This window comes from Haliotis cracherodii, unplaced genomic scaffold (assembly GCF_022045235.1).
Source record: "Haliotis cracherodii isolate W230 unplaced genomic scaffold, xgHalCrac1.p SCAF_2, whole genome shotgun sequence".
NCBI lineage: Eukaryota > Metazoa > Mollusca > Gastropoda > Lepetellida > Haliotidae > Haliotis > Haliotis cracherodii.
Window position 1 is genome coordinate 67,218,882 of NW_027266275.1, and position 17,765 is coordinate 67,236,646.

Below are 17,765 nucleotides of genomic sequence, written 5' to 3' on the forward strand. Positions count from 1 at the left end.
AGTAATATTAATTTATATGGACTACTTTTAGCTGAGTTTACTAGACCTGATGGTCCAATCGTCCGAGGCACTGCCATTCGCTGTGCAGAGTTGCAGCCCTTAGGTACGCCAGAAACCAATGATTGTGGGTTCAAATCCCTGTTCACCCCTATTGTTTCTAGGTTTATCAGCACCATACCCGTGCTTGTGGGTTTCACCGAAATGGTAAATGAGTCCTGCATCACTTCAGGCTTTCCTCCAACATTTAGCCGACACGCCGTAATATAACTGGAATACTGTTCTTTGCGGCATTAAACACAACTCACTAGACATAACAGAATTTTACTAGACTTAGACTAGAAGATTCACTACAAATACTGAAGCAGCCAACATCAATATCTCACCTTCGTATTGAACACTGTGTTAATCAAGAACAATTAACATTGAAATATATTTATTCATTTGTCAATATTTACATACAAAATGTGATGCTACATCTGTCTGGTTAAGTTAGTCTTCAACAAAAGTACAAACAAGTCAGCTGTCCAGTATTGAGTTCTAATAACAATCACACTCTTTAACTGAGGTCTAAGACATAAAACGTCTGAGGTTTGTTCATATCTCATATTATGACATGAGAGCACTTGCAGTCAGAGGGCCAGTGAGATGATGTCCTCACTGACTTCCTATCACACATACACAGGTATTCCTGAATTGTCTCTAGAGGATCTAAGGATCACTCATTCACAGATATTCCAACAACAGGAGGATCACTTCATCTCAGCCATTCTGTTGAGGGCACTTCCTGCACGGAACCACAGAATCTGCCCATCATTCATTGTGTGTGCTAGTTCAATCTTGTCAACAGATCCATCCTTGTGCTTGATTTCACATGCAACATTCTGAAAAGGAAAGCATCAACATATTTAAAAAGCAGCATAATAAAGAACCAGATTAATTACATAAATTTTGCTTACACTTCTTAACATTACTGAAAAGGCAGAATTAACATTACTCGAAAGGAATGACAAGAAAACGATTTTGGCAGTACACATCGAAACACACTGAATGAGATTTGAACCTGAACCCAACATTGTTGTATCTGATTATCTCATGCATAAATACCCAGAAGAAGTTAATTTGAATGAGTTTTCAAAGAGTGTCTGTATACTGTAAGTAAATAGTTTGTTGGCATTACTTGAAGATGTCAACAGGTTTCGTAATTCATTTTTGCACTTATGAACCACTAAGGCAAACACACAGTACACATAGTGCAACAAGACAAATATATCCAACTGTTGTTAACATACCTGTCCTGGTTTAAGGTTCTGTAGTCCAAGGAGAGAGATTCTACTATCTGGCTTGATCTTATCATAATCACTGGGGTTGGAGAATGTTAGCGGCAGCATGCCCTGTTTCTTCAGGTTGGTCTCTGTGAGCAACACAAGGGAATGAAATCCAGGACTCATTTACAGAGAAAGTAAGCACCAAGCAAAGTAGCACTAAGGCAACTTAATTTTCATGCTTTTCAAATACTGCTGTCTATAATATGACCTGCCTAATATATGACACCTCTGTAGAAACCAACAAGGTCAATGGTAATTTATAGACCCTGTCAGGATAATGAGATCCGGACTGATGCACATCATCACAGCTTACAGAACCCCGGCCATTGAAAATGTTTCAATAAAAAATATCAACATAAAAAATGTATGGATGTCAGTTTTTTCCACGATTTGATTTTCACTGTTAAGGTATCAAATGTTAGGTCACATGTGCAACAGATCAGGGACATCTTATGTTGGGGGGGAAAAAACTTGTTTTGATCTTTGTTATAGACTTAGGCAAAATATAATATCATTTATGACTTCCTGACCAGTAACTACTGACAGCAAAGAGTATTCTCATTAACTGGGGTCAAGTTTTAAGATACAATTAAAGTTTTAAGATTCAGTTAAACTGCATCAACTTCAACCATAAAGATTATATATCACGTCATCTGTAATTCAAGAAATGTAGAGAGCCAATATTAGATTACAGAGCACAGGACTCCAAAGTAGTAAAGCTGAATAAACTGGCGGGCTATTCAACCATAAGCACATGACATACCATGAATCCTGGCAAAGCTCTTAACAATGATTGCTCTCCCACCCAGATGCCTGGGTTCCAGGGCTGCATGCTCTCGGCTGCTGCCTTCACCATAGTTCTCGTCTCCAACTACGACCCACGGAACCTTCTGAGCCTGCAATAATGTGAACACTCACAGATCATATCTGTCAAGTACATCGGTTCAGCCAATATGTCGGTTTAGGACACAGTCTGAGATTATTTCTGAATATGCTTTTGAAAACAAATTAGACTTTACCTTGTAATAACGAGCTGTTTCTGGCACACTACCAAATTCTCCTGTCAACTGATTCCGTACTTTGTTGATTTCACCATTCTCTGAGTTGACAGCTCTGAAACAGGAGCAGATATTGGATAAACAAGGGCACATGAAGACGCTCACCTGAATACTCACAGAAAGAGTTAAGGTGAGTGAGTGAGTTTGGTTTAACAAAAGTAATCCAGCTGTATCACGGCGTGTCAGAGGAAAGCACGAAGTAATTCAAATCTCAGACTTTTACCACTTTTGGTAAAACCCAGGACCATGGGTATGGAGCTGACAAACCTAGACACATAATCAAGGTGAACCGGGATTTCAACCCACAACCAAGTTTTCTGGCATAATCAAGGAATGTAACTCCCAACAGCAAATTGCAGCGCCTTAGATTACTGGGCCCCCTAGGCCTCCTGATCCCCCAAATGAGTGAAGGAGACACCAAAGGAGTAAATAGTCCACAAGGAACCTACCCAATGAGCAAGTTGTTTGAGATGTTGTCGAGGTGGCCGCGGTACTTGAGCCACTGTCCAGCTGCACTGATGTGATCTGTAGTGCACTTGCCCTTCGCCTAAACATGGGACAAATCTTGTCAACACACAGCAGACAGGGAAGAATATAGCCAGTTTATAGTGTATTGCAACATTTATGGATATTCAGTAACTACACATAGGGGACTTTTAAAAAACAATTGAAACATTGTGAAGAATCTAATCCATCTTTCTCAGGTGACAAGACAGAAGAATGGAGCCAAAGATCATTAGTTCGCTTGAACCGTTTTTTGGTTTGTTTGTTGTTAAACACCGCACTCAGCAATATTCCAGCTATGTGACGGTGGTCTGTAAATAAAAGAGTCTAGACCAGACAATCCAGTGATTGACAACATGAGCTTTGATATTTGGGATACAATGACATGCATCAACAAGTCGTTAGTTGCATGATGTTAGTCGCCTCTTACAACAAGCATGGGTTGCTGAAGACCTATTCTACCCTGGATCATCATGTGTCTCGCTTGAGCTGACGAACTATAGAAAGTCATTACTGCAGTGCATTAAGTGTCTCGAATGTTGTTCACCTTGATGAGAACAGGCATGTCTAGGATGTCCTTGCCGTTCCACTTGTCAAAGCCAGCCAGCAACTGTAGACGTTGGCTGTCGGGTGACACATTCACCTGGAGGCTGTTGCCATCACTTGGGGGGGCCTGGTATGTGTCCTGGCCGGGATCAAACCCTTTAGCGGGCAGTTCATCACCATAGGGACTCTCAAGCTTGAACTTCTTACCTGAGAAATTAGAGGAAATGGCCATACAAGAATATGTTATAAGACAGTTAACCTTACAACATGCAAACCTTACATTGATTACACTCTCCTCATGGGGTTGAGTAGCCTAGTGATTAAAGCGTTGACTTGTCACACCGATGACCTGGGTTTGATTGCCTACATGAGTACAATGCATTTATGGCGTCTCCCCACCATATTACTGAAATATATTGCTAAAAGCAGTGTAAAACCATAATCACTCACTCCTAATGCACAAACATTTCAGAACTGACTGAAGGTTTGAGGTGACAAGCAAATTAAACAATATTGTGAGTAGGTCAAAACTATGCATTTTTACACAAATCTTGTGTGATTTTACCATGGTGGGAGCAGAAAATCTTGAGCACGATGAAACATTAATCACTAGGCTATCTCACTAAACAGAAAATGTCATTTGTTCCAAACTGGTGCAACCAGTGTACATTGAAGTAAGGAAGAGAACTGGATGTCAACTTCTTTACTATGAGGAACATAATGTTTCGGAGTATATACTCATTCCTTCATCAGGTGAATAAATGCTTTGAACATATATGTAGCTGTAAGAACAACAAAAGTTATCCAGAATTGTTTTTCCTTAAGTGTATCACTTCTTAATGGAATTCAGAGACTATCATGTAAGTGTTGATCAACAAGACGACAGGTTTACTCACCATCAGCTCCAGTGAGCTCATCTGTAAGAGGGTTGAAGCCGAGGTCACCAGCAATGGCTAGAGCTGTTACAAGCTCAGGGGACGTGACAAAGGCATGGGTGGCTGGGTTGGCATCATTTCGGCCAGTGAAATTGCGGTTGTAGGAAGTGACAATGGTGTTCTTTTCTCCCTTCTTGACATCTTTACGATCCCACTGACCGATGCATGGGCCACAAGCATTGGCCAACACAACACCACCAAGCTCAGCCAAGACTTGTGCCTGTTCACATTAACATAAACTTGTCAAATACTTTGGTACATAGTCTATGGCACTATAGTCTGCCTTTTAGTAGGATTTCATAATTGAGTGAATGTTGTGCCAAGTTGCAATCAGCAGTTTTCCAACAGTATCAACAAAATAATGTGGGAGATGTAAAATGGGGTTAAACATTGCATTCAAGATTATTGCACTTTGGCTAAAAAAAATAATAGTCTTGGTTCTCAGGAACCGCCCGAATCAACTTAAAGTCCACCGCAGGTTTCGTTTTTATTTCCATTTTCAAAAAAATAAAAAATACCAATGCTTAAAAACAATGCACTCCAATATAGCACGCAGTTACTTCCCTTTACATGCACACTGCTTTACTGTGCCTCTCGTGTTATGGTCATGGTGGCAATAGGAGTTTGTATGCTTGTTTATGTAGAGAGGCCCTTTCTAAGGTTGACACAACTGTACATTTGGTTACATACTAGCTTGAGCCAGCAAAATCAAAATAAAACACCACTTGCATGCACTTTATTTTCAAAAGTCATTTCCTGAGAACTAATTCTTTTATCTTTTTTAGCCTCATAAAAGGTAGGTGGATGTGTGTGTGCTTGTACTGGTTTGGCCATATACCGGTATAGTCGTGCTTGCCCACCGAGATACCATGCCTCAGCCTGTAAACAGTTGGACCAGACAAACCATTGGTGGATAGTATTAGTACTGATCCACACCACACAGATACGATTGATACACACTCTCAACCACGTGACATATTGTAATCACTCTATCCCCGGTTCGTTGGATCATCAGTGTGAAGTGTTAGGGACATAGTCTGCTTAGGATGGCTCACAGAGGGTAGGATTAGATGTCGTTCTAAACATGACCTATACAATTTTAGGAGCTTGATATCAAATTAACCTGGATATAATAAGAATATAAATCTTGAAACAGACATACCTGCCCATCTCTTTCAATGGTGGCTCTAATCTGCTCCGAGCCTGGTGTGATGGTGAACTTGCTTTTGGCCTTCAACCCATTTTTGATAGCCTGACGGGCAATACTGGCAGACCTACTCATGTCCTCGTAACTGCTGTTGGTGCAGCTCCCAATCAGACCTTAAACACAAGGTATTAACATTACATCTCTACAACAGGAAGTGTTTGTTTATTTGTTTGTTTTTTGTTGTTGTTTAACGCCGCACTCAGCAATATCACAGCTAAATGACGGCAGTCTGAAAAATAATCGAGTCTAGACCAGACAATCCAGTGATTGACATCATGAGTATCAATCCACGCAATTGGGATACGATGACATGCATCAACCAAGTCAGTGAGTCTAACCACCCGATCCCGTTAGTCGCCTCTTATGACAAGCATAGTCACATTTAAGGCATGCATGGGTTCCACGGGTCTACAACAGGTGTGAAGTGATGCTACAGTTACTGGCAGGAACAAAGGGTCATGCGAGTAAAGCCTACACTAACTTCATTCTCGGTCACAAACTCCTCTGGTTTCATAATGATGAGACAAGTAAAATAAAACACTCACCAACTTTGATTTCAGCTGGCCACCCACTGTCCTTGGCTATCTTGCCCAGCTTGGAGATAGGATGGGCAAGATCAGGGGTGAAAGGACCATTCACATGGGGCTCTAGCTGTAACACAACACAACATTCTTTTCTCAGTGAAACATGTCTGTAGCAAGGATTATTATATGATGCAAAGATTTCCACAATATTCATTGGGTGAGTGAGTGAGTATGGTTTTACGCCGCTTTTAGCACTCTACCAGAGATATCTGGTGGGGAACACCAGAAATGGGCTTCACACATTGTACCCAAGACAGGAATCTAACCCGGGTCTTCTGCGTGACAAGCGAACGTTTTAACCACTAGGCTACCTGACCACCCCTCCATATTCATTAGCCAGGAAGTGGTCACATGTCATTTGACAGAAATGCATATTGACCCCTCAGGGCCCCATTCCACAAAGTGATCATAGTGCTTAGGTGATCTTAATTCCCAACTTTAACAGTCATTTGAAAGTCATATCGCTTTGTTTTTATGGACCTGAAAAAGCATAAGGTCAATATTGTTGTTTTTTAATTTTGGGTTTTTAAAGACAGGTATTGACCTCATATTAAGTCTATGATTGGATCATATGACAGACAAGTCCTTCAAACACAATAGCAGGGCTAGATCTAAGCTGCATTTCTGCAGATTAACACATTCTTGTTATAACTCATCAAAACTGGATATCGAGGGCCCTAGGGCACATTACGTATCTTTGATGTCTCATTCGTTTAACACAATCACTTTCCATTTCAGCTGATTATGAGTCTTAAGTTAACTTCCAGATTGCTATTATGTTTGGTTTAGTAATCATTTTTCTGATTTCACACTGCTTAAGGTCTATAAATCCTTGGTTTATCACTGGAATAGATGGTTGTGACTACTACGATGGACAAAAATCAAATGACTACATATATAATCTCGTTCTAGCGTAGGTGTTTTGACAGTTAGATGAAATAGGCCAAGTCTATCTTGTGCAACAGGGCAAACAGCAGCAATATCACATTGGTAAGACTATCACACTGACCTCACTGAGGTTGATCTCGATGACCTGGTCATACTTTGCATCAGGGTCAGCGGACAGCAGGTGCTTGTACTTGTTTGCAAGGTCAGCAATATCTGGGGACAACAGAACAATGGGCTTCATCACCAGGAGTGAGTGAGTGAGTGAGTATGGTTTTACGCCGCTTTTAGCAATATTCCAGCAATATCACGGCGGGGGGGGACACCAGAAATGGGCTTCACACATTGTACCCATGTCGGGAATCGAACCCGGGTCTTCGGCGTGACGAGCGAACACTCTAACCACTAGGCTACCCGACCGCCCCATATCACCAGGAGCAAAGCTACCTACAGATCCTTTATGGCACGCAGATGGAGTGACTTGATTGAATGGGATCTAGATATAGTCATCAGTAGTCCTTTCAACTAATTTCTATTTATCAGTCTCAGCAAACATTAGGTTAACAGTCCAAATTTGACTCTAAGCCTAATCTTCAATTTTAGTGCTATCATATGGACTAATATATCTGAGCTCACTAGACAGAACAGACTTTTACGAGACTCTGGCTTCTGACGAGTGGCTCAAGTCACAGACTGTTATCATGGTAGCCTGATGATATCTATCAGTATACAGTGGTCAATAATATGTCTAGGTTTGATAAAAGACAATCTCAGTAGTACAAGAAGTGGAAGTAGTACAAAGCTGAAAGTTGGTCAGTCCTGGTTGTCTCCCCTCGACACACGGAAGTCGGTGTAGTTATCTCCCCTTGTACAGCTATCATGAAGCAGGTGAGATGGTTCCTTTGAAAGACCTACCTGATCTGTTTGTGGCATTCAGGTAGTCCTGCATCCTGTAGTTGTAGGGGAACACCGACGTTGTGGCTCCAATCTCAGCACCCATGTTGCAGATAGTGCCCATACCTTCAAAGCCATCACCAAACAATTACATCAGCTATCCTGTAATATTCTTCAACTCAAACATAATTCTTACTATGACATTGTAACACCATCAGAGAAGTATAATTAAAACTCTGCATCTATAAATGACACACGATACATTTCTTTCCTCTTCTTTGATCCTGGTGTGCAAACGATGCTAAACAAGTTTCCAGCTTAAAATGGAACACCTCCCCTGAACACGTACCAGCATTCTCACCACCATAAACAATGGGTCGCTCGCTACCTGAGTCCCGTCCAAATTGGATACACTACGACCTCAGCACACTCATTCTCTTTCATATTGTGATGCGGGGATGGTTGAGTAGATGTTTAATGTGGGATTCCTGTGTGTACAAGACGGTCCTCAAACTACACAGTCATATGGATGCAATTGGTATCTCTTTCGACGCTTCGTCAAAGCTATCAACCACAACCACAATGATTGCGTATGCTCTGTACGAGAAGAGGAGTATCACCCCAGTTGATACTAGAGAGAACGAATCCCCCCCAGCCCGGGACGTGAAGTTCTGCAAGACTGCCTCCTCCCCCCCACTCCCCCCCCATGTGATGTTTAATGTATGTAAATAAGTGAAAATGGCAAAAATTGTTGAATTTCTTCCTATCAACACTGGTGAAAGTAAGATGAACGATCCAGATGATCCTCATTATCTCACCTATGTCCATCCTGAGAGGGGTAACATTCCTGATTCTAGTCCCATTCTCCAGGTACAGATACAACGAATGCTAACATAAACTGCATTAACATTAGCCAGAGTTTGGATTTGTTTGCGAAAATAATGATGGTTAAGAATGATGATCCCAGGACGGGGGTAACGCATGACGACCCTGTTGACCCCATAATCGAGGAGCCCTATGTGACAATCTTCCCTCTTTAGATGAGGGTATTGATCTCGAGATCGATGACAATCCCACTCATTATTATTGCTTCTCCGATGAACCTCATGGCGAAGATTCGGCTAACACTCCTGCCATTCCTCCCTGTCTGATCAGTTTAGGCTCAACGTCAGCTGAATGATTCATCGGGAAAGGCAATAATAGTACCTTAGTAGAAACATCCCCTGGATTATGTGACATTTACAAAAGCAAGCCATGTTCACAAAGAGCGGTAGATATGATATGCACAAAAGCTTGAATATCAGACTGATAGAATGCAAATGATATAGCTCGGAGATTTATACTGTCATAATTGATAGGAGCAAGGAATGAAGGAGATGAAGATTATCACGATTCTGCCTGTCACATCATTGCCGATCCACATAATACCCTTGTCTATAAAACATCAATCCCGATCTCGACTGTCCAAAAATCTCCAATCCTCACTGCGATCATTTCCACACCAGGATCGAAGAAGGAATAAATGCATACGGTGAGAAAAGATAAGTTTGAAAATTAAAAGTAATTGTGCCATCTGAAATGCATTCAATTGAGACAAATGGTTCATTTTCACTATTGTGAACTTTATTTGTTCAGACACATGACCCACACACTGAGTCCCCAGTGAGTGGTCCCAGCTCAGCCACCTACCCGTGCATGAGATGGAGTCTACACCAGGGCCATAGTATTCTACAATAGCCCCAGTACCTCCCTTCACAGTCAGGATGCCTGCCACCTTCAGAATGACGTCCTTGGGTGACGTCCACCCACTCAGTTCACCTGTCAGCTTCACACCGATCACCTGAACACAGACCAGGCATGCTTCTCAGTCTACAGTCTACTACAGATCAAAAATACACTTGTGAAAGACATATTTTTATTCTTCTGAAACATGAAAGTGAAACAAGCATCTGCTCACCTTTGGACACTTGAGTTCCCATGGAATGTCAGCCATGACATCAACAGCATCAGCTCCACCTACACCGATACAGAGACCGCCCAGACCACCTGCAACACAGACGACTTGGTTACGGAAGTTGTGTACATCACACTTTATCAAGAACATCCAGGTGGACACAGGTGAGAATAGGTCCCAGTATTCGCAACAGGTTATTAAACAACAGAGGCGTAAAACAACATACAAAGTGAGTAGACACACAGAGCTAGGGATCCTCAGTGCAATGACTGGGTAACCACAGAATGGAAACTCGCCATGTCTTTACTTTACCTTACTTATATTATACTGCAGTTAATCAATGGATTATAGATCAGTGTGATGTACACTCACATCAAATTTTACAGGATTACAAGCAAATAGTCAGAAATGTTACCATCTTGTTCCCATGTGTAACTGTAAGCAGCATTATACATGAAGCAGCAGCCTAGAGCTAGCCTCACACCTGTTAGCTGCTGGTTTATCTAGGTCAGCCTCAGCCTGCTCCAGGAAACACCACACAAGCAGTGACAGGGCTACAGAGGACATGACCATTCAGTGATAATGTCAGAAGCAACAATTTACCTTTGTTGCATTTTTTTCTGATTGCTTACTTGAGTTCCAATTATGAACATTGATTGCCTTACGTTTGAGACACTTAACCTGTGAAATCACAAAAAATTCTATTATTTTGCATTTCATATGGTTGTTTCCCTTTGTTATTAAAACAGTCAACAAATAGTTAGACTTACCCCCATTAGGTGTATGACTGTCTGTTCCAATGAGCAGAACACCAGGGAAGGCATAGTTCTCCAGCACGATCTGAAGACACATGAGCACATTGGTGATATAAGCAATCTCACACACCGTCAACATCATAATGTTAATACAGCTCTAACTATACATAAAACCTTTTTGATTCCTGATATATGATGGGTTTTTTCAAACACAATGTAACAAACATTGTCCAAGTGATTTTACCTGAATGAAAAAAATGTTCATTATTTTGAAACAAAATTTATATAAAGAAAAACATTGACAGCCTAAACATGTTAAATAACAGTCCAAAAGTTGTTGTCCACGCCCACCTGGTGAATGATGCCGCTGCCTGGCTTCCAGAACCCCACGCCATATTTGGCACTGGCAGAAGCCAGGAAATCATACACCTCCTTATTGAGATCCTGAAACAGAAATAATGGACTCCATATCATTCCCATCAATCAGGGAAAACTAATCATGCTGATGACAGCCTTCTGTACTCCATAGCTGAAGTTCAACTGCATGCTGTTATACAAGAGTTTAGTTTTGTTTTGCTGTTTTTAAAAAGAAGTAAATTACCCCTAACAAAATACTTCAGCATGATATTTTTCCAAAAGCACACTGGCTTCAATCTTTCACAATTTTTCTCCAAGTACTAAATGGCAAGTAGTGAATTAACCTCAGATAACAAATCTATTACAGAACCTGAGAGGGGGCATGTTTGTGTTCAATTTTGGAAAATTGTGTTCAGTTGCTTGGTCGTTTGGAACACCACCAAAAACAAGAATCGTCCAGAAGGCTGGGCTAGGGGACTAACAGGGCCGTACTCAACATGTTCAAGTGGTGTTGCCACATACTAAGTTAGGAATTATTGCATTCATGCACTGTGTAATCAGAGCTCATGACATAATCCTGTTTATTCAAGTACACAATGTTTCGTGCCTGTGTGTAACTGTAAGCAGCATTCTACATGAAGCAGCAGCCTAGAGCTAGCCTCACACCTGTTAGCTGCTGGTTTATCTAGGTCAGCCTCAGCCTGCTCCAGGAAACACCACACAAGCAGTGACAGGGCTACAGAGGGCATGACCCGCACAGATCAGGTCTAGTGCTCAATTCTTCTCATTTCCTACATGTCCTATGTAGGTATACAACTTTCCTGAAGATCAGGAATAAAATCAGGTATATAATGAAACTGGATTTGCCTTTCGTCACGGTCGTACGATTCATTCATGCAGTATCCACAATGTGAGAATATTAAGTGTGGTCCTAAACAACATAAGACTTGAGGTCGGATAATATTGTATCATGTTGTATTTTGTGTCTATGATATCTGAAGCCCAAAAATCTTTCATTTCGGACATAACAAGGATTATCGAAACTAATCGGGCTAGCATCATTTTGCTGTTGTTCAAAGTTCAGTAAAACTAGATCACCCCTAACAAAAACAAACAATTATTTACTTCTATTTTTTAAAAACCCGAACAAGCCTCACCCTTTCTCTTTCCACAGTGGATGAACGAATATTTTTATTTATTAGTATATTTCAAGACCAAATGTTAACACTAATACAGCCAAGGTTACTTTACATATCCAGTTACAAACCTTTGCTCTGGCCAGGTCCTTGTCTCCTCCGACTTGAGCCTCAATCAAGTGATCGCAGTGGACTGTGGATGGAACTGCCACCTTGGGCAGGCCACTGGAGATGAACTGCAGCAGGGCCATCTGGAAGCACATCTCAGCATCATTAGGAATTAGTTTCCCCATTTACATGGAACTGTTAAACAAAGCCTAAATTACACAATAAACACACTGACACAATACAAGTTTTCTAGACTTCCTAGGCTTAAATAATCAGGTTATCTAAACTGTGTCCAATGAACTGAAAGATAAATCTAACGTGATGTTAGCATACAATATGTACAAGTACTAACCTGAGCTGTTGCATCCTGCATAGCCACCCTGTCAGGTCGCAGCTTCAAATAACTCTCGCCTCTCTCAATCGCCTGGAAGATAAACATCCAGGTACTTTAGTCAACACGTTGAAAAAGGGGTTCATTAAGATATAAATGTCTTACATTACATTATTGTTGTTGTTTCTTGTTTAACGCTGCACTCAGCAATATTCCATCTATATGATGGCAGTCTGTAAATAATCGAGTCTGGACCAGACATCAAGAGCATCGATCCACGCAATTGTGATGCGATGACATGCATCAACCAAGTCAGCAAGCCTGACCACCCGATCCTGTTAGTCGCCTCTTACAACAAACATAATCGCTTTTTACAGCAAGCATGGGTTGCTAAAGACCTTTTTTACCTTGGATCTTTACAGATTTACATTACATTAACATGATTGATAACATAATAATTGCTCACCTGGTTTTTCGGGTCGTCAATGTGACTGTAGAGAATTTTCTCCGAAAGTGTGAGAGGTCGATTCAATCTGTATCATGAGAAACAAACTGATATTAGGATAACTATATCCATTTTGTCAGAACCTGTCAGTATGGTCAGGCTCCGGATAAATGTGACAATTGGCAGTGCACATTTTTTTACACGTCCATGTAAAACGAGTCAACAGAAGATGAGAAATCCCCCCTGCCCCGACAAATTCGAAAGAACAAATCATCTGACTGTTACTTTAAGTCCAACTTAATGAGAGAATTTATATCTCATCTGTCTGTCTGTATGCAAGAGTAGTTATGGAGCTATCAAAACAATAGCATGGAATTGGGATTCAGAACTCTGTATTTCTATTTCTTTGAGTCAAAATCAAACTTGTTCCCATGGAAACAGAAAAAAAATACAAAAGTAAGTCCCTAAAAGCAAAAGGCACCAGTTGAATTTTATGTGTGTACAGTTTCAAGAAACAGTACCTATTACTTTAAGAGATACGGTCCAGGTAAACACACCACTATGAACTGAGTCCAAGTCACACTTAATGCCAGGGAAACAAGAAAAAATCATATTTGTTTTAAATTCCTCAATAGCAAAAGACACCACTTTAGCCCTTGGTTAATGCATGTACCAGGTTTGGATGAAAAGTCATTCATGTAAATCGAGAAAAATATAAATGCAAAAAATCCATAAATAGCAAAAGGCACCACTTCAGGATCTGTTTGATATATATGCCAATTTTTGTCCAAAAATATGGAACGGTTTAAGAGTTATGCTCCAGAAACAAAATGATTACGGACAGACTGACAGATGAGGCGTCGACTATATCTCCCTGCATTATATGCAAAGGGGTAATAACCAAATACAATTTACTTTTCATAACTTTAACTGTAGTCATAGAAGTAGCGTGACAAATGACAAACCGTTTGTTTCAAAATACTAATAATGCTCAAGCATCCTCTTGGTATTTGATCAAGGACATCCATGATTTCTATTGGTGAAAAGGCAACACTGGATTAGCACCAGACTAACCTGCTTTTGACTATGCCGTAGTTGTGGTCCATCCTGTCATAGTCAAGCATATTGTTCGGCTCCATGCGGCTCATTGCCACCTGAATCAAACCATGACAAAACTCCACTTAATCTGTTCAGTATCAGGGTTAGAAAATGTATCTGCAATAATTGAGTACAACATGCATAATGTATGACAACATGAAGGAAAATATCTTATAATACTTATATGTCTAGCATGTCTAGAGGAACCAGTGATGGAGAATGTAATTACAAAATGTGATTGTCAAAAGGTCTTAATTACTACATTGTATATACATTGCTAGGTCTGGAATGGCATGTTTCATTGTTGATATTGCCACAGCGATGGACTTTCTAAGAATCAAACACAAACAGGGTAGCACAAAAAACAGTTACTAATATCATGAAGATGGAAAATTTGAGTAGTAAATACCTTTAACATGTTTAATTAACCTTAAATTAGGATGGCGACCTGACCTGTTATGAAATTGATAAAGAATGTTAACATGTTCAAAGTAAACAATAGGCCATTCAGACAAGGAAAGCTAACCAGGGATTATCTACACCATGAGACTGCCACATGTACATGATGTTCTTCACTGACAACAGGACCAATAAAACTGAAGAGGCAATTTTCAAATATATCAGTGTTTGGAATATCTAGAACCCTAAATAAATACCTGACTAAACAAACCATTATTACTGTACTTTGTCTCTTCGACTAAAACCTACCTTCTGAGCATAAGTTGCTACAGGGGTGACATGGATGAGCCTGGCCTGACCTGCCATGGACAGCAGGTTCCATGCCTGGAACAGAGACAGCCAATACAATAAACATGATAGAAGCAGCAACAAGCACAGGATATAATGTCATTAGAAACTACATCAACAGCATTAAAAATAGGCACTAGTCCTGTAGTCCTTGCCAAACTGCCCAATAGTATCAGAAGGACCAGTAGAAATTTGCCATTTTTAAAGGTTTTGCTATATGTTATCATTATAAGGACTAGTGGACTAAACATGTTAGTTTTTACCCCTGACAACATGGACAACTGACACAAACACAAGATTTCAGGTCAGTTCATTTTCCAGGACATGATCATATTCAAAAATGTCCTGAAGATTTTATTTAAATTTGGTAATGATATACATGATATAGAAGAATGTTTTCACAAGTTGATGAAATCATGTAAATGTCATAATGCCATTTGTCTTCTTCAAAATCACTGAAATGGTGTTCCAAATAAGCATGTACGGTAATTCAAGGGGTCCTGTCATAACTGTAGTGTTCAAATTAGGAATGTTTCAGGGTCCCTACTCCCTAGAGTTAAATACCATGACTACTGCAAACACCAGGACTCACTTAAATTTCAAATAATTACTAAACAATTTTTTTATTCAGCATGTATAATAGCTAAGCAGTACTTACAAGAAATAATACATGCAGACAATATTTGAACAAAAATTCATTGTTTAACAATGCTAACAATCCTAAACATATAGATATGAACATTGAGGTACTGTTAAACATTAATACAGACTCTTATCATATAATGCAGCGATAGAAACTGGCATCATTCCCACAGTCCTTGGCAAACTGCCCAATAGTTAAGGTATGATAAGGACTAGTAGACATTTGCCATTTTTAAGGATTTTGCTATATGTTATCATTATAAGGATTGGGGGACTAAAAATGTTAGTTTCTATAGCTGTTATGTCTAAATTACACATTGGGTCTCAAGGTTAAAGTAAACTGACCGCAAAGTATTAATACAGTCTGTATTGTTAGAAGAATCTTGTTGGCTTACTTTGGATGAGGTGTTGTTGCCTTATCATGGTTTTGAGTTAATTTGCACGACAGGATCATGTAACTAATAATAATAACAACAACAAAAGTTGCAGGCAAGGCTGAAGGCAATCACCATAATCATGACCTAGTCCACCGCTAATCGTGTCATTAATCTAGACATGGCAGAATCATGACGACATGCATTGCGCAACATTTAGTGATAGCAAAACATGATGACACTCACTATAGATAACACCAAATATTACTCAGCAATCAAGATTTAAAGTTGAGTTCCATGGTTCAACTTTAATATTTCCCTAACTTGAATTATGAGGATAGAGGAAGACCACAATAATATTATTTAGTTTATTCTACATGTTCTACAATATTCCCAATTCAGTGATTGTTACCATGTTTAACAACAAAGAAGCTGGCTTAGACAATAGATAGGCCTAGTGTGTTGTAGTTCCGTAGTTCCTAATGCAAGAAAAATAATGTTTGAAAAGTAATGCATAAAACAAAGTCACTTGATTGAACCATTCAAAAAGATCAGTGTTTTTAAGTTTCTCAGTTTTCATGTCTTTGTGTAGGGTGAGCAATGTTGTTACCATGGTATCAGATATTTTATTAACGACTGATACACATAATTCAGTTGAGACCAATAAAAGCGCTCATAAAGGTCTTGCAAACGTAAACAAACAGATGATTTGATTAGGCTACGTCAGAAAACATTTGTAAAGACAATGGGATGTCTCGTGTCAACTTTATGTTTGTGTCTAAGTTTTTTAATATTTAGAGATAAATTTGTGACATCCTCTCCATGAGTACCAATTTCCACTAACTTCGAATACGAAAGCAAAAACGTAAGTGAAACATTTGTCTCCACCAAACTATCAGTGCAAGACTTGACCTTCAAAACTCAGTGATGCCGGTTACCATATCACCTAGACGCACTTTCCTCTTTCTACAAAAATATTTGCCAGAGGTGATATTTTCGAAAGCATATACTGCAGACATGCAACACAAATCACTCTCGTCATGAATGAGTTATACTGAATTTACCTTTGGCGTCCCGAATCTGAGCGTATGAGCCATGCTGTTCTATGGAGATGTCACTGCACCTGCCAATACTCAGAGAAGCGCATGCGCTGGGTGTACACCGGAACGAGGCTTGGAGAGTGCCCTCCCTTCGACCGTGTGAAAGAAATATATACGCGTAAACCTATTATGTTCGTAAGAGCATATCAATCAGTACTAAAGAAATTACATAGCCTCACTAGTGATAAATACGTCTTAAGAGAAGTGAAATAAGACTTTTAACTGGCTTCCACAGAAGATATTCGCTTGGATGAGATCAATTGGATCACAACACTATGGAGATTATGACGTCTCAATCAAATGACATCACAATAATCCCCCTGTCACTAAAGCTGATTAGCTGTACGTATTACACCCAAGACACTGTTCATTAATGTTTACGAATTTAAAGCTATAAAATTGATTTGGATAAGTAGAATCTCACCCACGTGCCTTTAAATATCAAATATATCAACAAATGTCGGAAAAAAGTTTAAAATTCCTCGGGGTTTTACTTTTATCGACCAATCCCGTTGATACATTTGATATCAAAAGACACCCTGCAGAGATTATGTTTGTAGTCAAATACATGCAAGTGATAATTTATTTAAAACCGTGGAGTACATGTTCACATCACTCATTTTTTTTAAAGACCCATCCTCGGAAATCATTTTTCCACCACTCCAAGCCTCCAATTTAAGGTATAAAGCTAATTATATATCCTGTGTTTCAAATTAAACCACGGAACATGATAATACTTCTGTGCAATGGTTAACGTTCACAGTCGGTACATTTTAAGTG

The 17,765-nt window shown here is 39.7% G+C and overlaps 1 protein-coding gene across 1 annotated transcript; it reads right to left on the reverse strand.

Annotated features, from left to right (window-relative positions):
- Positions 1–427: 427 nt before the first annotated feature.
- LOC139468393 (aconitate hydratase, mitochondrial-like) lies at positions 428–17,034 on the reverse strand. The gene is made up of 21 exons (XM_071250337.1): positions 16,950–17,034; positions 14,831–14,905; positions 14,099–14,178; positions 13,046–13,112; positions 12,601–12,672; positions 12,272–12,391; positions 10,999–11,091; positions 10,663–10,732; positions 9,896–9,984; positions 9,628–9,778; positions 7,960–8,064; positions 7,169–7,260; positions 6,121–6,226; positions 5,531–5,688; positions 4,330–4,588; positions 3,435–3,640; positions 2,833–2,930; positions 2,345–2,438; positions 2,089–2,221; positions 1,290–1,411; positions 428–881 (listed from the first exon to the last, which is right to left on the reverse strand). The coding sequence occupies exons 1-21, from the start codon at positions 16,980–16,982 to the stop codon at positions 750–752; spliced, it is 2,355 nt and encodes a 784-aa protein (XP_071106438.1). The 5' UTR covers positions 16,983–17,034; the 3' UTR covers positions 428–749.
- Between the last annotated feature and the right edge of the window lie 731 nt (positions 17,035–17,765).

Coding starts and splice junctions, on each gene's coding strand:
- LOC139468393 (XM_071250337.1), bottom strand. CDS start 16,982: ATGGCTCATACGCTCAGATTCGGGACGCCAAAG. Junction 6,227..7,168: donor TCGAGATCAACCTCAGTGAG/GTCAGTGTGATA, acceptor GTTGTGTTACAG/CTAGAGCCCCATGTGAATGG. Junction 2,931..3,434: donor ACATGCCTGTTCTCATCAAG/GTGAACAACATT, acceptor TCCCATGTTTAG/GCGAAGGGCAAGTGCACTAC.